Source organism: Molothrus aeneus, chromosome 21 (assembly GCF_037042795.1).
Source record: "Molothrus aeneus isolate 106 chromosome 21, BPBGC_Maene_1.0, whole genome shotgun sequence".
Taxonomy (NCBI): Eukaryota; Metazoa; Chordata; class Aves; order Passeriformes; family Icteridae; genus Molothrus; species Molothrus aeneus.
Genome location: NC_089666.1, coordinates 834,370 through 855,952, shown reverse-complemented (window position 1 = coordinate 855,952; position 21,583 = coordinate 834,370). Strand labels below are relative to the sequence as shown.

General features: G+C 54.1%; 1 protein-coding gene across 4 annotated transcripts in view; it reads right to left on the bottom strand.

Annotated features, from left to right (window-relative positions):
* The window catches only part of EPHB2 (EPH receptor B2), a 134,113-nt gene that overhangs the window by 21,949 nt on the left and 90,581 nt on the right, over positions 1 to 21,583 (bottom strand). For all 4 annotated transcript variants that reach the window (XM_066563799.1, XM_066563797.1, XM_066563798.1 and 1 more), the window contains exon 6: positions 3,736 to 3,860. In XM_066563799.1, the coding sequence (XP_066419896.1) occupies positions 3,736 to 3,860 (125 nt within the window). The remainder of the gene's footprint in view (positions 1 to 3,735; positions 3,861 to 21,583) is intronic.

Genomic DNA, 21,583 nt, shown 5'->3' with positions numbered 1-21,583 from the left:
AGGTGGGCTATCCCAGGGCTTCCTGGCAGGGTTTCCTCTCCATGTCCTTGAACTCACAGTTTTCTTGGGACAGAGACCCCTCCAAGGGTTTGGGCAGCACTGGGTGAAGGGGCAGCCCCACCTCACAATAGATGAGAAACACAGAAACACCAGGCAGCAGCTCTGGCTCCAGGCTCAGGGATTCTGGTGTCCTGCACTGCAGGACAGATTCTGAAAAGTCAGAGAATCATTGAACCCCAGGATGGTTTGGGTTGGAAGGGACCTTAAAGTCCATCTTTTTCCAACCCCCTGACATGGGCAGGGATGTCCCCTGAGTCAGCCTGGCAGCAGCACCTCCAGCATCCATGGGCCAAGTCCTGGGGACACCCTGTCCTGGGGTGCTGGGCTCTGGCCAGAAGCTACTGGGCACCAGGAGAGCTCTGCTTCTACCTCCACTTCCACATCCACCTTCACAGGTGTCATGGTTTGACACTGGCACAATGCCAGTGCCCCCATGAAGATACATTCTCCCTGGTAGCTGCTGTGAGATGTGACCAGGAATAAGCAAAGCAGGCTCCTACTTAGGAAAAAAAACCCAGAACTTTATTAACTACTCTACAACTACAAATAAAAAGGAACACACACAGGAAAATGAAAACCTCACAAATGCATTTCCTCCTCCCCCCACCAAATTTCCAACACAATACATTTGTTCCTCAAATCACCAACTCTCGGTCCAGCAGCACCTTTTAGACAATCAATCCTCAGTTCATCAAGAGGAGAGGAGTCCTTCTTGTACCATGGGCTTCCCCTGGAAACACAGTCGAAGCCTCGTGTGTTTCTGTGTCACTCAGGGGGGCTGCCCGATGGCTCCCGGTGTCTCTCTCTCTCTCTCTTCCACCCTTCCACCCCCGGGCTCAGGCCTACCTCTCCTGGCCACATGGCTTTCCCCTCTCCCTGCCCAGCCAGCAGCTGGGCCGGGGGAGAGACCCGAACTCTTTCCCGCCGGAAACCCAAAAGGACCCTCCTAGTGGAGAGCTCTGCTTTTAACCCCGTGTTCTCAGAGGCGGATCCATGTCCTAAATGGCCAGGTTAAATGCCAATATTAAAGTCTGAATATCCATTGGCCAAAAACACAGCATCCCAAAAAACACATTTCCTGTCAAACCACCACAACAGGTCCTCTCCCTCACCCTTCATGCCCCAGCCAGCCCATGCCCCTACTCCAGCACTGGCTGGAGACATCAAAGGGCTCCTTTGCCTCCTAAAGTCCTGCACTGGTGACCAAATTGGGCTGAATGTCTTCAAACAATTACAAAATGGGTGACTTTTAGCATCATCAAACCCAATCATTTTGCATAATGAGGAGGGCTAATTGCTCTTTGCTGTGTCTGACACTGCAGTGGGTCTCCAGTTCCCACACTGCAGGATGAGTTTGGCAACTTTGGATAAAAACTGCTACGCCCTTTTTAAATGAAGACAATACAGACTTTTTAAATAAGACCAACACTGGCAGGTACCTCTTGGAAGTGAAAAAACAACACATTAAAGTGAGGGCTCCAGAGAGCAGCCACGTCAGGCAGTGTTTGTGCAACAATCTGCACAGATTTGCTCCAACTTCATGTGAAAGAAACTCATAATGTTGCCTTTGTACAGGCATTTTTAATGGCATCTAAGAATAGCAGTGTTATAAATAATCTGTGAAAGGGAAACAAAAACACACCTTTGTTTCAGGTATTGTGAACTGTGCTTTTCTGTCAATGCTAAAATAAATTCTTCTATTTTTTTAATTTAATGTCTGTATATAGAAGAGAATCCATTAAAAATGAAGAGTCAAGGTGCTTTTTATACACAATGTGTATGGTGCTTTTCTTCATTTGAGTTGTTTGCACGAAAATAAAATATAATTTTCTACTGGGGGAAAAAAACTCCACCAGAAAAAACTTAACCAGCTCCAGCGACCTTTGCTGAGCATTCAGAAGCACATGGGACAGTTTTTAATGAAATATTTGGAAGGAAATCACCTCTGCACAGACTGGCAGTGCAGTGAGAACACACCTGGAATGTGTCACACACCACATCCAACTGCTGGATTGATGGGAAGCAGGAGAGGAGCGTGGCAGGGCCAAAGCCCTGGCACAGGGTGCCCAGAGCGGCTGTGGCTGCCCCTGGATCCCTGGAAGTGTCCAAGGCCAGGATGGATGGGGCTTGGAGCAACCTGGGACAGTGGCAGGTGGCCCTGGCCATGGCAGGGGGTGGCACTGGATGAGCTTTAAGGTCCCTTCCAACCCAAATCATTCTGGGATGCTTCCATGGTTCTCTGAAACCAGGACAGGGAGAACCTCAGCCCAGCTCTGCCCTCTGTGCCAGGCTTAGTGCTCCATGAACAGCACTGCCTGAGAATGGGGCCACTTGTCCCCATCATCAGAGACATGCTGTGCCCTAACTCTGACAATGGGACAGGCAGATGTGCCGGCCTGCAAAGACTGGCCATCACCAGCAGCACTGTTTTTTAGACAAAAATTCCCTTTATTTACAGCCTCCCTCAGAAAACAGAGGAGAGGGAAGAAAGAAAGAGGGTGAGAGACTAAGATAAAGTAAGAGGAGGAGAATGCACTCCCTGAGATCTTCTGCCTCTACACTGAGGGTCCCCAGGGAAAGGACCCCTCTTGCTTCCCAGATCTGTCTTGTTATCTACTCATCCATTCTGCCACGTATTCTGGGATAATTTCCAAGGGTCAAAATAAATGGCTGTGATTTATGCAATATAGGTCAGGACCTATTTAACAGCTTACAAAGGAGCCCCCCCTCCTCCCCATTCTCCCTCTGGCTCTTGGTGATGAGAAAATAGGTCACAGGCAGTGGGGGGGATTAATCATTTCTTCCGGCAACTGCTGGGAAAAATATTTTCAGTTCCATTTAATCATAAAGCTTTTTAATTAGTTAGTTTGCAATTTATAATGTATAGTTTATAAGCTCTTGTGCAAGGGGGCAGATTCCTGGAAGGAGAAGTCTCCTGCTCCCCATCTCCCCTGGGCTGCACAGATGAAGTTCAGCCTGGCAGGGCCTGGCAGGTCCTGGGACCAATCTCCACGTGGTCCTCAGGTCTCTAAGCAGCCACTGGTGGGATGGACACCCTGGCACAGTCCAGATGAAATTCCCCTGTCTGCCTGGACAGGGAGGTTATGGAAGGAGCAGGTTCCTCAGGGATGGCAGGGCCAGAGCTGCAGGACCCCTTCACACTGACTCCATAGTGCAGCATGAACCCTCCATGGGAGCATGGGACACCTTCTCCCTGTACAACATCTGGGTTCAGGATGCTGAAGGGATGCCAAACTCACCTTTGGTGTAGATGCACCCATGGACAGCACTCCAGAAAATCTCCAGGACTGGACACCCACTGAGTGTTTTCCAGCCTGGGACTGGATGTTCCCTGTCATTCCCATTTCCTACTGATGCCACAGTACACAAAAAGGAAAAATAGACCCTGGCTACCCTGCTCTCCCTGCAATGGGTCCACTTGCCACCAGTTCTGTGGAGGTGACAGGAGAAGCTCCTGAATGACCAGTGGATTTTCTACACTTGGGCCAATGGAACCATCACTGGACCCCAAGGATTGATGGCCACCGTCACCCACGTGACCAAATGCAGCAAGAGAAGTTTCCTACTGAACAACCACTGTGCACCCTTAAACAAAGTCTGCACCCCTCCTCTCCCCAAAAGCTGTGGGTGACCCCCATGAAGGTCCCTCAGTACCTTCTCGTAGTACTGCAGCTCATAGTCCAGGATGACTCCATTGGGCTGGTCGGGCTGGGACCAGGACAGGGTGATGCTGTCCACAGTGCGGCTCACCTGGTGCATGATGGACACGGCAGAAGGGGCTGGAAGAGAGAGAGGGGGGGACAGACAGTCAGACACCTGCACAGGTAGGACCCTCACCCTGGCAGGAGGTGGGCAGGAGGGTTATTGCTCTTTGGAGCTTTGGAATTCACCTCCTGCCCTGGGAGAGCTGTGCAGCAGTCAGGAGATCCTGGATTCTGCTGTTTGTAGAGAGCAGTGAGGGGAAAAAAATGGTTCTGCTGAATTGGAAGTTAGAAAACATGTAGGACAGTGCCTCAAGCAGGAAAATGGCAAAAGGAGCCCACGCTGGAGGAGGCACAGCACTGTTCCACCGCAAAGAGCCCCACCAGCCCCACAGCATGCACTCCTCCCTGCCTGCCATGGGGAAATGGGTGGTTTTTACTTTTCCATTCGCACAGAGCAGCTTCCCAAGGCCTGGGCAGGCTGGGGCTGCACATGCCAATCACGGGAGGCGCATCCAGCGCTGAGCAGGCAGCACAAAGCTGACCTGACACGCTGACAATGGAGAGCACCCGGGCCGGCCCCCGCTCCTCGCAGCGTGCACAAAGGGCCCTGCCGGCCGCACACACCCGGGCCGCTCCCGCTGCCGGGACCCTCGGCCGGGAAAGCCGCCCCGGGAGCTGGGCTGGCAGCGCCACGGGCAGGGAGCGGAGCGGGGAGCTGGGCTGGCAGCGCCACGGGCAGGGAGCGGAGCGGGGAGCTGGGCTGGACAGACCCACGGGGCACGGACCGGAGCGGGGAGCTGGGCTGGACAGGCCCACGGGCACGGACCGGAGCGGGGAGCTGGGCTGGCAGCCCCACGGGCACGGACCGGAGCGGGGAGCTGGGCTGGACAGGCCCACGGGCACGGACCGGAGCGGGGAGCTGGGCTGGACAGGCCCACGGGCACGGACCGGAGCGGGGAGCTGGGCTGGCAGCCCCACGGGCACGGACCGGAGCGGGGAGCTGGGCTGGACAGGCCCACGGGCAGGGAGCGGAGCGGGGAGCTGGGCTGGACAGGCCCACGGGCAGGGAGCGGAGCGGGGAGCTGGGCTGGCAGCCCCACGGGCAGGGAGCGGAGCGGGGAGCTGGGCTGGACAGACCCACGGGGCACGGACCGGAGCGGGGAGCTGGGCTGGACAGGCCCACGGGCAGGGAGCGGAGCGGGGAGCTGGGCTGGACAGACCCACGGGCAGGGAGCGGAGCGGGGAGCTGGGCTGGACAGGCCCACGGGCAGGGAGCGGAGCGGGGAGCTGGGCTGGACAGGCCCACGGGCAGGGAGCGGAGCGGGGAGACCCTGGGAAAGCCCGAGCGGCCCCGGCCCGGCTGGCTGGAGAGCGGGGTGAGCCAACAGCCCGGGCTGCCTCAGTCCTGAGGGGCAGGAAACTCCTCGGAGCCTGCAGCTTCTCCTGAGGGCAGCTCCCATCTCTGCTCTGTGAGCAGGGACAGCTCCCAGGGAATGGCTGGAGCTCTGCCAGGGGGTTTAGGTTGGATATCAGGGAAAGGTTCTTCCCCCAGAGGGTGCAGGCACTGCCCAGGCTCCCCAGGGAATGGGCACAGCCCCAAGGCTGCCAGAGCTCCAGGAGTGCTCAGACAATGCTCTCAGGGATGCACAGGTGGGATTGGTGGGGTGTCTGTGCAGGGCCAGGAGTGGGACTCGATGATCCCTGTGGGCCCATTCCAAGTGGGGATATTCTTTGATTCCAGGTGCTGACAGCTGACACCCCTATTTCACAGCCCTGCTGCAGGGCAGACACCCACAGCTGCCTGTGCTGGCTCCTCTCCCCGCATCCCAGAGCAGTGAGAGGAGCCCTCCCCGTGCCCAGCCTGCTGCTGGCACTGCCAGCACATCCACCTCAGTGCAGGGCTACCCCAGACTTCCCCTAGTGCCAGCCCAGCCCTGGAGACAGAGCTTGAGCTGCAGTCAGCGTTAGCCTTGGCACAGCTGCCAGCACAGGCTCACCACTGCAGCAGCTGCAGGGCACAGGAGAAGCCTCAGGGCTAGGAGAGGACTGGAGAGTGGTAGCATGAAAGTTTTCCCATCACTTGCATGCCAGGCCAAATGGATGCAGAGTGGTTTGCACTCAGATGGGCTTTTCCCAAGTCCAACCCTTACAATATTTCATGGAAGAACAACTCATTTGGCAGCTCTGAGAAACAGCCTGGAGGAGCAGCACCCAGAGGAAGGCACCTCTCACCCATCTCTAGGCTGGCTCCTCTTGGCATCAGGGGCAGTGACAGGAGCTGTGCCAGTTGGGGTTGCAGTGGCAGGACCGCAGTGCTTGGACAAGCATGGCCCCAGCATGTTCCTGCACATCACAATAAATTACCACTGAGCAACTCCTCTCCAACACACCAACAAAAGCCATTTTTCTGGTCCGCCGTCTGCCTCTTCACTGCTGCTTTTCTGACTCAGAGCACCGCAGTTCCCAGGATGCTCAATGTCTGGGTGCCAAGGGGCTGGGTTTGGCTAACACAAGACCTGCACCACACTGCTGCACCATTTTCCTTCACCTGCCTGGGTTCCCCCACTCCTGAAGGAAGGTGTGATGTGGATTAGCCTCAGCAGTGTTATTGAGCTCCAGTTTTGTCCAGGAGAACAAAACTAGAAGGACAGCAGAGAACTTCATCCCTGGAAGTGTCCCAGGCCAGGCTGGATGGGGCTTGGAGCAACCTGGTCTAGTGGAAGGTGTCCCAGCCCATGGCAGGGGGGGGACGAGATAATCTTTAAAGGCCCTTCCAACCCAAACCACGCCATGATTCCAACAGATCCTGAGGCCACTCCTTCCATCCATTTCTGCTTGAGCAAAGCCCCATTACCCAACAGTCAGAAACCCTCTGTGTCACCTCAGCCCTCCCCTCACTCCATGGCACTGCCCCCCTCCCACCCTAACATCCCTGTCCCACTGCTTCAGGCCACATCTTTCCAAACTCCTGGGAAGAGTTTCTCACGCTGGCGTGAAGATAAAACACAGGTAATGTTTCTGGAGCCTGTCAGCTCTTGCCAGAGCTCACTGCTTCCTTGTTCAAACAGATTCTGTAGGACATTTGCAATTTTCAAGACAAACATCTCTGTCTCTAGAGACCAGGCTCGGAAGGAAGATGTGCTGCAGATGTCCTGTGGCAGGGATGGCACCGGACTGAGGGAAGCACACAGCCCACAGTGTCTCTGCCAGCTGCTCTGGGAACTGATCCCACATTTACACACTGGGCTTTTCCAGGACAGGGGCCATGTACAGCCAGAGCTGTCCCACCACAACACCAGGATGTGGCAACATCCCATGATTCAGGCACAGGTTCAGTGGCCTTGCAGCTGGAGAAGCTCCTCAGCTCCAGGTTCCTCCTGGTAGGAGTGAGGTCTCTGGGATGTTCTTCCAGTTCCATGCACTGCACCCCAGCCTGGGAGTACAGGACCTCTCCAAGGCATCTCCTGCCTCTCCTGAGGGAGATGTACCAGACAACAGCAACAGCAGGACGTGTGAGACTCATGTGCTGCTGGTACCTGGTGAACCTGCTCTTGTTTGGCTCAGCAAAAAACCCAAATGAATGAGGTGGGGCTCATCAAACATGAGGCAAATGTGTTGCATGGTGGGAGGAGGCAGGGGGATGAATGACTACAGCAACCTCAGTGCCTTTCCTGCACCTGGGGCAAGGGAGGGGCTCTGGAAGAGCAGGAACCTCCCCAGTGCATGTCCTCAGTAACTGCTGCTCTTATCACGGACACCAGGGGAGTGCACAGCAATGAAATCACAGCAAGGCCCAGCTCAGAAGTGACCTCTGGATGTTTCTGGTCCCACAGGCTGGCAGAGTAATCTCAAAATCAAATAATTTTGCTCAGGACTGTGTCCAGATGAGACCTAGTGATCCCTATGGATGGGGCTCCCACAGGCTCTGAGCAGCAGCCCCCAGCTGCCTTGCTCTTAGGAGCAGAAACTTTCCCTCACATTCCACTGGGATTTTGCTGGTTGTGCCTTGTGGATGTTGCCACCCTTCTCCCCCTCAATGCCCCTCAGCCTCCTCCTCTCCAGGCTGATCAGACCCAGCTCTCAGCTGCCCTCACCTCTGATGCTCCAGCCCCAGCCTCAGGGTAACCTCCTTGTCCTGCTGGACTGCTCCAGTTTGTCCATGAGTGTGATACTGGGAGCCCCAGAGGACGCAGGAGCCCAGGTGTGGCCCTGAGACTGCTGAGCAGATGGAAACAATCAATCTCTCTCCTGGACTTTTTGCTAACAGAGCACAGCACTCTGCAGTGCCACAAAACATAGTCCTTTGTCACACCCTTTATGCCAGGTGAGGGCCTGGGGTGCACAGAGAGGCTCCCAGGCCTGTGAATCAGGGATGGGCTGGCACTGGATATAAGAGCTTGAAACCAGTTTAGAGGAGCCAGCCAGACTCAGAGTGACTTTCCCAGGTGCAGTCAGCAGGAACAGCTTCAGCTGTATTCTGACACGATGCCCAGGCAGCTGACTGTGCCCTGTGACACACAGAGGAGATCAGATATGGAGAGTCCCCACTCTCAGAGCCTTGATCACCCTGTGATGTCACCATGAAGGCGTAAACAGAGGTGGATTTATCCCGATGGGGCATCCAGAGGTAGGTGTGTCCCAAAAGTGCAAAAAACAAACAGATCTTCCTTCATTACATAGCTGATGGAAACACTGCTCCTGACTGAATCCCTTAAGCCTCAATGCCATTTGATTGCACAGATTTCACAGAATATTTTGAGTTGGAAAGGATCCACAAAGATCACTAATCCATCTCTGAAGTGAATGGTCCATATGGGGATGAAACCCACACCCTTGGGGCACTGAGGCAAACCCAACCACTGCAGTCCTTGAAAGGCACTTTCTGCATCCTCTTGATCAGAGATGGCCTCAGATTCCTCACAGTGCAGCGCTGTGGCTTCCTTGAATTTCTGGAGAAATAAACCACACCAAAACCACCACTGGAGTGTAAAACAAGCTTAATGAAAATCCACTAATGTACAAAGCCAACACATCCCACACGGTGACCCCTCTGGGGCAGAGGCACGGGAGGGATGCCAGGGACACTTCTGTGGTCACCACCCCGAGCCCTGCATGGCCACACAGCACTGCTCACAGCCAACCCCCGGCCCAGGCTGGGCATTTGGCAGTTTATCTCAATCCAGGGAGCAGAGCAGACTTCTGTGGCTGGGGCAGCTCTGCAGGATCAGCGTGGGGGTGCTGACAGCTCTGCAGCACACACAGAGCACTGCCTGGGCTCAGGAGCTGGAAACACTTGGGAAGGATGGGGTTCAGGAGGTCCCACCATGCTCAGGTCTTGCCAGCAGAGCTGCATTGCCATCACCTCCCTGAAGGGATCACCCCTGAGCTTTGCCAGGGCTGGACTGGCAGAACACCATCTGTGTCCTGGGCTGATCCCACGGCGTGGGCAGCAGCTCCAGGGAGGGGATTCTGCTCCTCTGCTTGGCTCTGGAGAGAACCCCCTGCAATTCTCCCTCCAGCCCTGGGGTCCCAGCACAGAAAGGATGTGGAGGAGTTGGAGCAAGTCCAGAGGAGGCTGTGGAGATGCTCCAAGGGCTGGAGCCCCTCTGCCCTGGAGCCAGGCTGGGAGAGCTGGGGGGGGTTCAGCCTGGAGAGGAGAAGGCTCCAGGGAGAGCTCAGAGCCCCTTGCAGGGCTAAAGGGGCTCCAGGAGAGCTGGAGAGGGACTGGGGACAAGAGATGGAGACACAGGACACAGGGAATGGCTCCCACTGCCAGAGGGCAGGGATGGATGGGATATTGGGCAGGAATTCCTCCCTGTGAGGGTGGGCAGGCCCTGGCACAGGGTGCCCAGAGCAGCTGTGGCTGCCTCTGGATCCCTGGCAGTGTCCAAGACCAGGTTGGATGGGGCTGGGAGCAGCCTGGGCTATGGAAGGTGTCCCTGGCCATGGCAGGGGATGGAATGGGATGTGCTTTAAGGTCCCCTCCAACCAATCATTCTGGGATTTGAAGACATCTCAAGACATTGTCCTTTCAAACCAGGCTGGCTCAGTGTCACAAGGTGGACATAGCCAGGCCTCAAATCCCACTACACACCATATTTTCCATTAAGGCATCCTTAAGGAACAGCTGGGATCTTAGGTCCTGCTTGACTGACTGTCTCCCAGAAGGCTCCCATACCCACTGGGGAGGAAATGTCTGGTCCCAGTGGGGTTTGGCAAGGGAAGCACCAAAGCCACCAGGCTGGTTCTGACCTGCCCAGAATTAGTGTAGCAGCTTCAGCCTCACAGAGGCCAATCCTTCTGGTACCACGAGGTGGGTCTAGCCCGTGTCAGGGCAGGGCTGACACATCCTCATGCTCTCACCTAACAAAAGGGTAACAGCCAAGGAAATGCATCCTGTGCTCTTGGCTTGGTCCCAGAGCCATGGTGTGGAGTCAGTACCAGCAGGACACACACAGCCCAGGCTGTTCTGCTCTGACCTCTCTCCATGGCTAGGTGAAGCAGCTGGACTAGATGATCGTTGTAGGTGTTTCCAACTGAAATATTCTATATTCCATTCCATTCCACAGACTGTGCTGAGGAAAAGGATGACCCAAGAGGCCCAGGTGCCTCCACACAGAGCAGAGAAGAGCTGTGAAGGCTGACAGGACTGAGGCCTCCTCTCCCACTGCCCCCTTCAGTTCCCTAGAGCACCCAATCCCAGGAATGATACTGGGATGGGACTCCCAGAGCTTCTGGTCCACCACCACAGCAAGGAAGGGAAGCTGTATTAGGTGAATCTTTAAACCTCCAAGGATGGGGCTTCCCTCAGTAGCCCCTCTGTATCAGCAGCTCTTAGCCTTTCTGATTAGCTCTAGATACAATCCCAATTTTTGGTCATAAATCACATTCCTTCTCTGCCACATCCCTGTAAATGAGCCCCACATGTCCTGCCTCACAGGCACTGTAACTGAGGCACATCCAGAATTTGAAATATATCTTCTAAAGGAAAAAAAAAGAGATCACAAGTGATGGTCTGGGTCCTGATTATGAAGCTGAAGCCACCTTTATGAAAGAGCTTTTTTTTTTTTTTTTTTGAAAGAGCTTTTGCTAACGATCCCATCCAGGCACATCTCTCTTTACAGCTTTACATTTTTGACTGAAAGCATGTCCAGGCCTCCCTGTGGCAGAGCTGCTCTCGGAGGATGCTGTGACATGAGGATAACACCTCCCTGAGCATGGAACCAGGGAGCTCCATGGCTCCAGAGCAGTACCTCAAGGCTACTTCAGCAGCCTGTGCTAAAGGAAACCAAACCCCAGGTGGCACAGATCCATCACACAAAGGCAGCTTAACCTGCACTGATCCTCCACAAGAGGCTTTGGGTTCTGTGAGTAAGGATTTGCCTGATCTCCTGAAGGGACAAAGGGGGGTGTTGGTTGCACCATGAAGCCTCAGGCTTGGCATAGCCAGAATCTGACTTTCATACAAATATTTGCTTCTTTGGGACTTGCTGGAAATGATGAAAAGTATTAAGGGAAAGAAGGAAATGGAAGTAGGAAGGAAAAAAATGTGAGTTTTCCAGGAGAAACAATCACTTTTTAATCACAGGAAAACCTGAAGAAGGTCACACCAAACCCAGGGCAGCACGATGAGACAGCACAAGAGCAGAGCAATTTAGCAGAGAATTGGGAAAAGCTCCATAACACCCAGGTCTGAACATCTGCACAAACCCAGGCAGAGCTAAAAATAGCTGAAACACTTGTGTTTGACCCCCTGAGTATGCTACAGACACACCCCCTGCTTCCTTTGAGGACTTCAGATGATGCTGAGCCCATCATGCCCCTGGGGAGGTTTCCCTCAGGCTCTCTTTTAAAATGCACCTTTTATTTTCAGGTTAAAGTTTATGGACTTCAGTTTCCAACTGCAGAAACTTTTCTGGCTTTTGTAACTAAATGGAGGAGGAGTCTAGAAGAAGAATATTGTCATCATGGACAAGCTGAAAAATAGTGAAAATATTTCCTTTTTGTCTGTGGAGTGTCGCAACTGCAAGATCTTTAAGGTCCCTTGCAGCACAAATCAGCCAATGATTCTGTGATCCCTTTCTGTTTCCCAAGTAGCTTCCTGAGCACTTCACACATTTATCAGCCTGATGACTCCCTCCTCTACCTTTTCTAATTTTTTGTTAATCTCCTTTTCAAACATAAACCTCAAAACTGAGTTCAGTACCCAGGATCCATCTCTCCAGAGATAGCATCCATCCCCTGGCTGAGGTTTGATATTCCTCTGAGTGTGTCCAAGGTGACATTTCCCTGCCTCAGCTCAGCCCTGCAGAGCTGCTCTTCCCTCGCCCCTGGGCACTTCCACGGGGTATTTTTGGCTGTGCCCCCCAGCTCAGGGAGGGGAGGAGACTGTTCCTGCATTTCCTATCATCCCAGTTCTGCTGGGAGTGGGGAGAGAGATCCTCGATGCATCCAAAGTTCATGTAATTGGTAAAACTCTCTCTAAAGCTCAGGGAAATTCATTAGGAGAAAGCTGACAAATAGCAGCAGGAGGGCATCACACAATGAAGAATTGTTTTGGGGCAATGAGAAAGAAATAGGTCCATTTTCCCCCTTGCTTCTATGTCTCTGAGATGATTTGAGAGTTCTTAGGCAGCTCACGTGTTTGTCTCTCTAAGCCATCCCCACAACACCACTACTCTGAGCAGTTCCAGGAGCCCCAGGACATCTCCTAGGACATCTTCCTCTTTTATTCAACAAGAGCTTCCATCTGGGAGCTGTTCCTTTCTCCCAGCCCTGCTTTTTCAACATCCTGAGCTCACCTCCCTCCTATCCCACCTCTATCTGCCTCACCCCTGGAAGAGTCTAAGGCCAGATTGGATGGGGCTTGGAGCAGCCTGGGATAGTGGAAGGTGTCCCTACCCATGGGAGGGGGTGGAATAAAATGATCTTCAAGGTCCCTTTCAACCCAACCCAGTCTGGGATTCGGTGATTTTATGATTCAGTGTATTCTGGTTCATCCCATCCCAAAGGACCCATCAGGGCATCCTTCTCTAATAGACTTTGATAGCAGAGGCCAATTTTCTGTGTCAGGTCCTGACTCTTGGGCCACCACCACTGCCAGTGTTTTTTAGGAAGTCTGGCTCCAATAAACCAAGCCCACATCCAGCTACACAAATGTCCATGGCACTCCAGGGCCACTTTGCAGCCTTGGTGCTGCTGTGACCTGGAAGGTCACAGTGTGCAGGCTGGGAAGCTGGACCACTGCTGTAAAGGGAATAAAATGGGAAAAGACCCTGCCACCAGCCAGGCCAGCACTGCAGGGAGCAGCCCAGGGGCTCAGACTCTGCTGGCAGCATCTTCTGAGAGTGTCTGCTGGGACTGTGTGGCTCCAGCCTGCAGGGGGGACACGAGGATCTTTCCACAGCTTCTCTTTCATCATCTTTAGAACCATTTAAAAGGCTGCCATGCAATCTTCCTCCCAGTCTGCAGCCAGCCCCCCCTCACCTGCCAGGCCCAAGGCTGAGCCCCTACTCCTGGCTAGTGGGGCAGCGCTGTCGAGATCCCGGTAAAATCAAAGCATCCATTCCTCTGCTGGCTTAGCTGGGAGAATCAGGTTACAGGCAGCAAACCCCCTATCTCTGATCACTTTAATTCCACTAACCCATGTCATGTCAGACAGAGTCAACATTTGCTCTGGAAAACACTCACGACTCAGAGAGAGCAAAGCCAGCCCAGCCCGTGGCCTCTCCCTGGCAACACTTTGAAATCACCCAGGGGAAAAGGCGAGGTGAACAGCTGGGAGCTTTCCAGCATCTCCTCGGAGCCCTCCTGACAGATCTCGGTCCCTGGAGTGTCAGGTTACTGGACAGGGTGGGGGGGGGGAACTGCTTTTATTATAGGAAGGTCAGCAGGGAATTCTGGCATTTTCAATTACCCCGTGCAGCAGCGGCTGTGATCGGGGTCAGGATTAACTGCCTGACCCGCGGCTGAAGAGAGAGTGGCAGGGAAATGCACCATGATGCTGCAAGGCACCAGCCAGTCCAGAGGCCACGGGACAGGGCAGGGAATGGGGAGATGTGGGGGAGAAGGCTCTGTCAGGGCAGAATTTCTGTCAGAGCATCTGGCAGGGGATGCCTGTGACTGTCCTGCCACTGTGTGAAGGGGGAGACTTGGAAAGCCTTGGGGGAAGGAGGCAAACTCCCCTCTCACTGCCTTCACCAGGGACTCAGTCTGAGTGGGAGACCCAGGCAGCTCCAACATGTGGGAAGCAGGATTCCCTGTGGGTCCAGAGCAGGGCATTCCCCAGGACAGCGTTCCCACACCCTGTGCAGTGAGGCCGGAGGTGATGCTCTGCAGCAGCCAGGACAGTGCTGTGATCAGTCACAGAGCAGGCACAGGGGTGGGGGTGAGCACTTTTTCTCCAGCATGGGCAGAGGGGACAGACAGGACAACTGACCCCCACATTCCCAGAGACCTGGAAGTCTCTCACCACTGTCTCACCTGCAGGACACCCAATCCAAAGCAGCCCTCCCTCCCTGCCCCATGGCACCCCAGTCCCACACAGTCCCCAGCAGGTGGGACAGTACAGACTGTCACTGTACAATGGTCCAACTGTCCCCACTCCAGCTGCCACCTCTGACCCCAAGGATCCTGTTTTTTGTGCTCCTGTTCAGCTCAGAGTCCAATCACATCCAGGTATTGAACTGAAAATCAGTTTCTCTGGTTAAAACCTCCCTCATTTTTTGCTTTTCTGGGTAAAACTCCCTCTGGCCATTTAAGCATCACAGGCTTTCAGACCATGGGCCCTCCTGGAGAATGCATTTGAACTCAGATGCCTTCCTCCAGCACGAGCACTGAATGCACTCACAGTGATGAAGAAGGGAAGAAGGGAGGATTCTTCACCTGCCCTCCATGGTGACCCTGGTGACCCTGCTTTGCATGGGAGATGAGGCCCTCCAGAAGCCCCTCCACCAGCACTTGTGTGTCTGTGACCCTCCTGCTGAAAGGGCTCATTATTCCTTGGACTATTACAACATTTGTCCCCCCAGTTCCTTTCCCAGTTCTGCCCTGTGATGCCATGTTCAGGAGCCACACACTTTTGGAGCCAATTCTCTCCAGCAGAAGCTGAGGAAAGCAAGGAATGGCAGCACTGGGGCTCTTTAATAAGCAACATTTGCCCTTAAAGGAGTAAAAATTCTCAGGTCTGGGATATTCCTGGACTTGCTGGAGCTTTGGAAAATTGGTGTTTCACAGTGTGTGAGGTTTTTGTTCCGAGGTGGCCCCATCAGTGGTACCCACGCTGTGTCAAGGGTCTGGAAAACTTCCCAGTGGGCCCAGCCTGCAGCTCCTTGAGTCTGTAACTACAAACGCTGGAAAATCTTAAAAACATGGCAAAGCAGCCCAAAGCTGGTCCTGGCTGCAGCCCCACTTAAATCAAGGCAGGCTTTGGTGTAGATTACAGCCTTTAAAGCAGTTGCTAATGCCACAAGCCCAGCGACTTGGCCCAGGCAGCCGAGGGTTTGGCGGTGTTTGAGCTCTTTGTTCAGTGGGGTTTGCAGTCCCATTTGCATGTGTCACCCGGCCTGCAGGGCTTTGTTCCCACACAGAGGAGCTGCTCCAGAGGCTCCTGGCACTCCCCACACTGCTGCCAGAGCTGCTTTGGGGTCACAAGGTGCCAAGGGTGTCCCCACCTCCTGGACCCCTCTGCACGTGGAAAACTCCTCTGCTCCAGATCATGGCATGTCCCCAGCAAAAGGCTGCAGGGAAGCAGGAACACAGAGGGAGCCAGACCCTCCCCCCTCCAACCTGCCCCCCAGATTTTCCATAAAAATATACTTTCCCAAAAAGTGCCAATTAATTGCTGTCATTAATTGCATTAATTGCAATGATAACTGCCCTTAGGAACAACGTGACTTCAAAATTTGAAACATAGAAAGCTTAGAGCTATAGTCCTTGAAAGAGTGATGTCTGCTGCAGAGCATCCATGGAATCACAGAATGGTTCAGGTTGGAAGGGACCTTTCCACCCCTACCATGGCCAGGGACACCTTCCATAGCCCAGGCTGCTCCCAGCCCCATCCAGCCTGGCCTTGGACATTGCCAGGGATCCAGGGCCCTGTGCCAGGGCCTCAGCGCCTCACAGGGAAGAATCCCTTCCCAATATCCCATCCATCCCTGCCCTCTGGCACTGGGAGCCATTCCCTGTGTCCTGTGCCTCCATCCCCTGTCCCCAGTCCCTCTCCTGCTCTCCTGGAGCCCCTTTAGGCCCTGGAAGGGGCTCTGAGCTCTCCCTGGAGCCTTCTCTTCTCCAGATGAACCCCCCCAGTTGTCCCAGCCTGGCTCTGGAGGGGCTCCAGCCCTTGCAGCATCACTAAGTCTTGCTAATTTGTGACTGAACCTTTTCCCTTGCTCTCTTGCATGGTGAACTCCACCAGTTTCCCTATGTAGGGAAAGTTTTGGAAATCCCATTTTCTCTTGGGAAGAGCATTCCCTGCCCAGCCCCAGAGATGCAGCTGCCTCCTGCACCCTGCCAGGGCAGGGATGGCCATGGACCAGCCTGTGGAGGGCCAGGCACTGTGAGCATCTTCCTGCTTGCACAGGGGCACACAGAGACTCATCCCTTCCCACAGGGACCCCAAGAAGGACTGAAGGACACCCAGCCAGAAAGCTGCAGTAACCCCTTTGGAACAACTGCCAGCTTCCCCACCTGCCCCAGGGCACTGCCCCAGGGCTGTGTTTGCCAAGGGCAGCAGGAGACATAAATCAGCCATCTGGAACACAGGAGGAAAGGAGAGCCCTGGAGCCATCCCATCAGCTCCCAGCACAGCACAGAGCAGGGATGGTGGCACACTGAGGGAGCCCCTGATTTAGCAGAAGGGACTTTCCACCCCATCCATCATGGACAGACTGTTGTTTCTGACCAAAGTCAGCTCCAGCATTAGAATAGGTTTCTGAAGCCCCAGGCAGGTGTGGAAAAACAATCCTCAAACTCATGGTGTAATTTATGCAACAGGGAAGCCTGGGAGTGAGCAGGAGGAGGAGCCCACAGAGATGGTGGTGGGCAGGGAAGGGCATCTGCTCGGGAAGCTCCAGCAGTGCCGCCCATCCCCTGCTCTGCCAACATCCCCAACTGCCCACCACAGGAGAGGGAAGAGGCTCCTGAAGAGCCAGCAGCTGACAAAGCTCCTGCCATCTGCTGCAGATGGTCTCCAGGGGCAGAGGAGAAGGGATTTGGGCACGGCAGGTTCCCTCCTGGGCACTCGCTGCCAGCTGCTGCAGGCTGGGGGATGCAGTGAAGTCAACGGGCTGGGGCAACAAGAGAGGGGAGGAGGGCAGCAAAAAGCAAAGCCACATCACATTTTGGTGGCCATCAGGGTGAAGATGGGAGCTGTGGGTGAATAGAAAGGGAGAGAAGATAGATGACGGAACCAGGATGGTGACACGGGTCCATGGAAGGCAAGGTCTGGAACTTTACTGGGGGAAGAGAAGCGGCCATGAGGATGTCAAGGTTTCAGGAGGTTTGGAGTGTGGGAGCGTGTTGCAGTGTGTCCCATTTCCTCTCACCTATCCCAACCCCCTCAGGTGTGCCCTTTTTCCCTCTTACCTGGCAGCTGTCCATTAATCTAAACCTTCCAGCAAGGCGTCCTGTGATTGGCAGATGCCCCCCAGGCCTGGGCTCATTGGTTTGTCCCAGCGTCCACATCCCCTGGCCCTTCCCCTGCTCACACCTGGTTGGCCCTCACCTGTCCATCCTCTCCCCCTGTCCCCGGGGCTTAAAAAGGACACGAGACCATGTGGTCGGGGTCTCTGCTGTGGGTCGGTCTCTGCCGTGGTTCTGTCTCTGTCTGTCTGGAGCTGTTACCACATTCAGAAATCTACCATGCTACAATAAACTCTGGATCTAAGCTCCACGGCAGAACCCGCTCCTTTTCTCTTCACTGTTGTCTGAACCTTTTCCACCAAAGGTAAACTGAGTTCCTATTTTGCCTGGACTTGTTCTGAGCGCCCAGCTGCAGCACCCAGCTGGCCAAAGGCATCTCTGGGGTGAAAAACGCCACAGCTGCCGCCTTTGGTCCAGCAGCGAGGCCAGACGAAGCCAGGCCGGACACACCCCGAAACATTCGGGGCTTAATATTTAATAGGAGCAGGCTGAATTGTGACAGAAACATATCCAGGGAAGTCTCCAAAAGATGAAACCAGGGATTTAAGTGACCTCAGGACAGCAGCCCAGCAGATCCTCCAGCTTGCTCTGTCACACAGAGGAACAGGCTTTGTCCAGGCTCCTCCATGTGTGAGATGGCTCCAAAGCTCAGGAAATTTCTGCTTTTCCCACTTTTGTGTCAGTTTTCTGCACAAGAAGTACCCTACCAGGTCTTGAAACATCAAGAAGTATGAAAGTGCTTCTCATGGACCTCAGTCACCTCAGCTCAGCTGAGGCTTCCCCACTCGGGTCATTGTGGTCTCCCATTTCTGCAGTTCCTGGACAGACTTCACAGAACCACTTCCAGCTTGCAGTTTCCCAAATCAAATGTTTTACTGCTGTCCTGACAGACAGAGTCTCCTGTATTTCCTTAGAAAATCAGTGATTTCATTGGGAAAAAAGGCAATGATCTACATAGGCTCATGTACAAAGACCTGATGTGCTGCCTGTCTCTTGATGGCTCAAGACTAATTCTCTTCCTGAAAGGTGTTTTAGCTAAAGCCAGGACTGAATTAGAGGAAAATTCCCATCCCTAGAAGTGTCCCAGGCCAGGCTGGACAGAGCTTGGAGCAGCCTGGTCTAGTGGAAGATGTCCCTGCCCATGAGAGGGAGTAGAATGAGCTGAGCTTTAAGGTCCCTCCAGCACAAACCAGATTCTGGGATTCTGGGATTTGAACTGGTATTCAGGCTGATCTAACACATCTCTGGGCTAGAACCTTTGAAACTTAGTCAAATGAAGAGCAATGGGCATAAATCATAGCTTGGGAGGGTCAGGTTGGCCATCAGAAGTTCCCTCCCTAGGAGGGTGGTGCAGATCTGGGACAAGTCAGTGGGACATGGGGAGAGTTCTGCCTTTGGAGATAACCAACAACTGTCTACCCAAAGCCATGACTTTGCTTATGTACTGTTGGCAGCAGCCCTGCTGTAAGTGGGAAGTTGGATGAGGAATCTGAGATACTCAAATGTTACAACTTCCTGCCTTTTATTCTGGAAGAAACAGGAAAGTGGAGTGTCAAAATCTTGTTGAAGTTCAAGGCCAGCTTGGATGGGGCTTGGAGCAACCTGTGCTAGTGGAAGGTGGCCCTGGCCATGGCAGGGGGTGGGACTGGGTAATCTTTAAAGTCCCTTCCAACCCAAACCATTCTGGGATTCTATTATAAACAAATACTCAGAGCTTTGAAGCTCTGGAAAGCTCATTCCAGCCCTTTGAGGTAATTTCTGCACTTTCCCAGGTTCTGGTTTCACAGACACTAACTCCTGGCTGCAGCAGGGCCCAGCTGAGCAGCACGAGAGAGAACAGGAGGAGCCACTGCTCCTGCTTGTGTCCAGAGCAGCACGGGCTCTGCCGTGCCTCCCTCACAAGAAGGGAGCCAGACACATCCTCTGACACAGTGAAAGTGAGAAGATAAAAGCAAGGCTCCCTGTGCCCCAGGCAGTACAAGTCTCCTGTCCCTGTCTAGCCAGCAGCATCACTAATGTGACAAGCAAACAGCAGGCTGGGATGGCTGGTGAGAAGGTCTGGTCCTGCCCAGCTCCTCCCTTCACCTCACCTGCTCCCCGAGCCCTCCGTGCCCCTGCTGCCTCTGCCAGCAGAGCTCCAGGGCCGTGGCTGCAAGGGAATTGTTTTGCTTGAAGGTGAGGGAAAAACCCCTCCTTTCTGCACAACCTGGGATCTGTCTCACCTGTGCTCCATCGCTCATGGATCAACTCCTCAAGGTTTGTAGCAGGATCAGGCTGGGCTCAGTCCAGTGCTAGGAGACCCCAGCAGAGCAGGGCCATGGCCCATGTCCTCACTTTGGACCGTGGTCACCTGTCCTTGAGCTCAGGGGCTCTCCAAGGCCTGGCAGGACAGCCCTCCCCAAAAGACCCTGCGTGGCTGGGACAAACCTGGGCTGTGCCAGCCACTGAAATTCAAACCAGACTGATGCCTGGCATGCACCTGGACAGAGCTGTGAGCTGCACATCTTCCTGGCCAAGAGACCTAGAGAATCATGGAAGGTTGGAAAAAACCTCCAAGATCATCAAGTCCAACCTTTGACTGAATGCCATTTTGTTCACTAAGCCATATCACCATGTTGTGACATACTGCTGGAAAATGCCACCCAGAATAATAATGCAAATAATCATAACAACTTTTCTGGATCTATAGAGGGGCAGAAATCATCCTGATGGGTTTATCAGGACAGTGGATTGATTTCCTTCACCACGCACTCCTTGTATTCCCTCTGTAAGGGCCCTTTGTGGCTCTCTGTGGCTCTGTTTGCAGCCAAGAGCCTCTGACATCAGCACTAATCCTCCCTCCTTATCCCCTGTGACAAGAGTTGCTCACAAAAGGGACACATTCCCAAGAGCCTGGATGCTCTCTTACCCCCACCACTGGGAGGTCTTGAATTTGTCTCTGGATACTCCAGAGCCCAAGGCTTCTTCTTCCCTCCTCAGGTCACAGAAGCCAGTTACCAAGAAGTGCTCTTGCCACTGCTATTAACTCATCCCTGACCATGGAGCCCTTGCCTTCAGCTTTCCCAGGGCACTCAGCCTGTCCAAGGTGTGGACAGAGCCTGCCAATCCTCACAGCACCAAGACTCTCCCCACTCCCCAGCAGTCCCAAAGAAAGGCCACAAATTAGTAGTCAGGGGCTGCCAGCAAGAGCTGGTGCCTGGCAAGGCTCTCAATTAGTCAAGTGTTGTTATCCAGAGCCCTGGGCTCAGCTCCTTGACCCCTTGGGATGCTGGCACGGCTCTCAGCCACCTTCTTGGCACAGATCGTTTGTTGAGGAATGGCTGGGAAAGGACTTTTGGTGGCACCCAGGCTCTGTCATGGTCCCTGCAGACAGGACTGTGGCACATGGACAGTCCTGGATTTCACTCCTGAAGGGATGCTGGGCTTTGGAGGACGAGGTACTGCTCAGCTGCAGGGTGTGAGGAGCAGCAGTGCAGGTGAGCTGCAGATGCACAGTGTGGAGCTGGAGGTTGAGGAGAGCCTGCTGAGAAGAGCAGAGAGAAAATCCAGCCTGGGCTCAGAGGTGACAGAAGGCATTGCCCAGGAAGGCAGGTGGATCATGTTTATGGGGATGCAGTTTGCTGGAAGGGGTCATGGCCATGGGATGATGGTCACCCAACCATCACCCAGCATGTGCCACCCACCTGGCCACACTCAGGACCTTCCTTCCCTCTGGCTGCTCTACAGGGGTTGTTTTCTTACTCTCACAGGAGATTTCTCCTGGGATCCCAGAATGGTTTGGATTGCAAGGGATATAAAACCTCATCACCCCTTGCCATGGGCTGGGACAGTTTCTACTATCCCAGGGTGCTCCAAGCTACATCCAACCTGGTTTTGGGCAATTCCAGGGATGGGACAGCTACAGCTTCTCTGGGCAACCTATGCCAGGGCCTCCTCACCTTCCCAGGGAAGAATTCCTTCCCAATATTCCATCTAACCCTGTCCTCTGGCAGTGGGGAGCCATCCCCCCTTGTCCTGGCACTCCATGCCCTTATAAAATGTGGCTGCTGAAGAACTGGTGACCCCTGAAGGTTTTGGATGCTGCTGGTGATGGGGCATCTCTCCTCAGTCCTGCAGCACAGAGGGTCCCCAGCACACACCCTGTGTCCCTTGGGGAA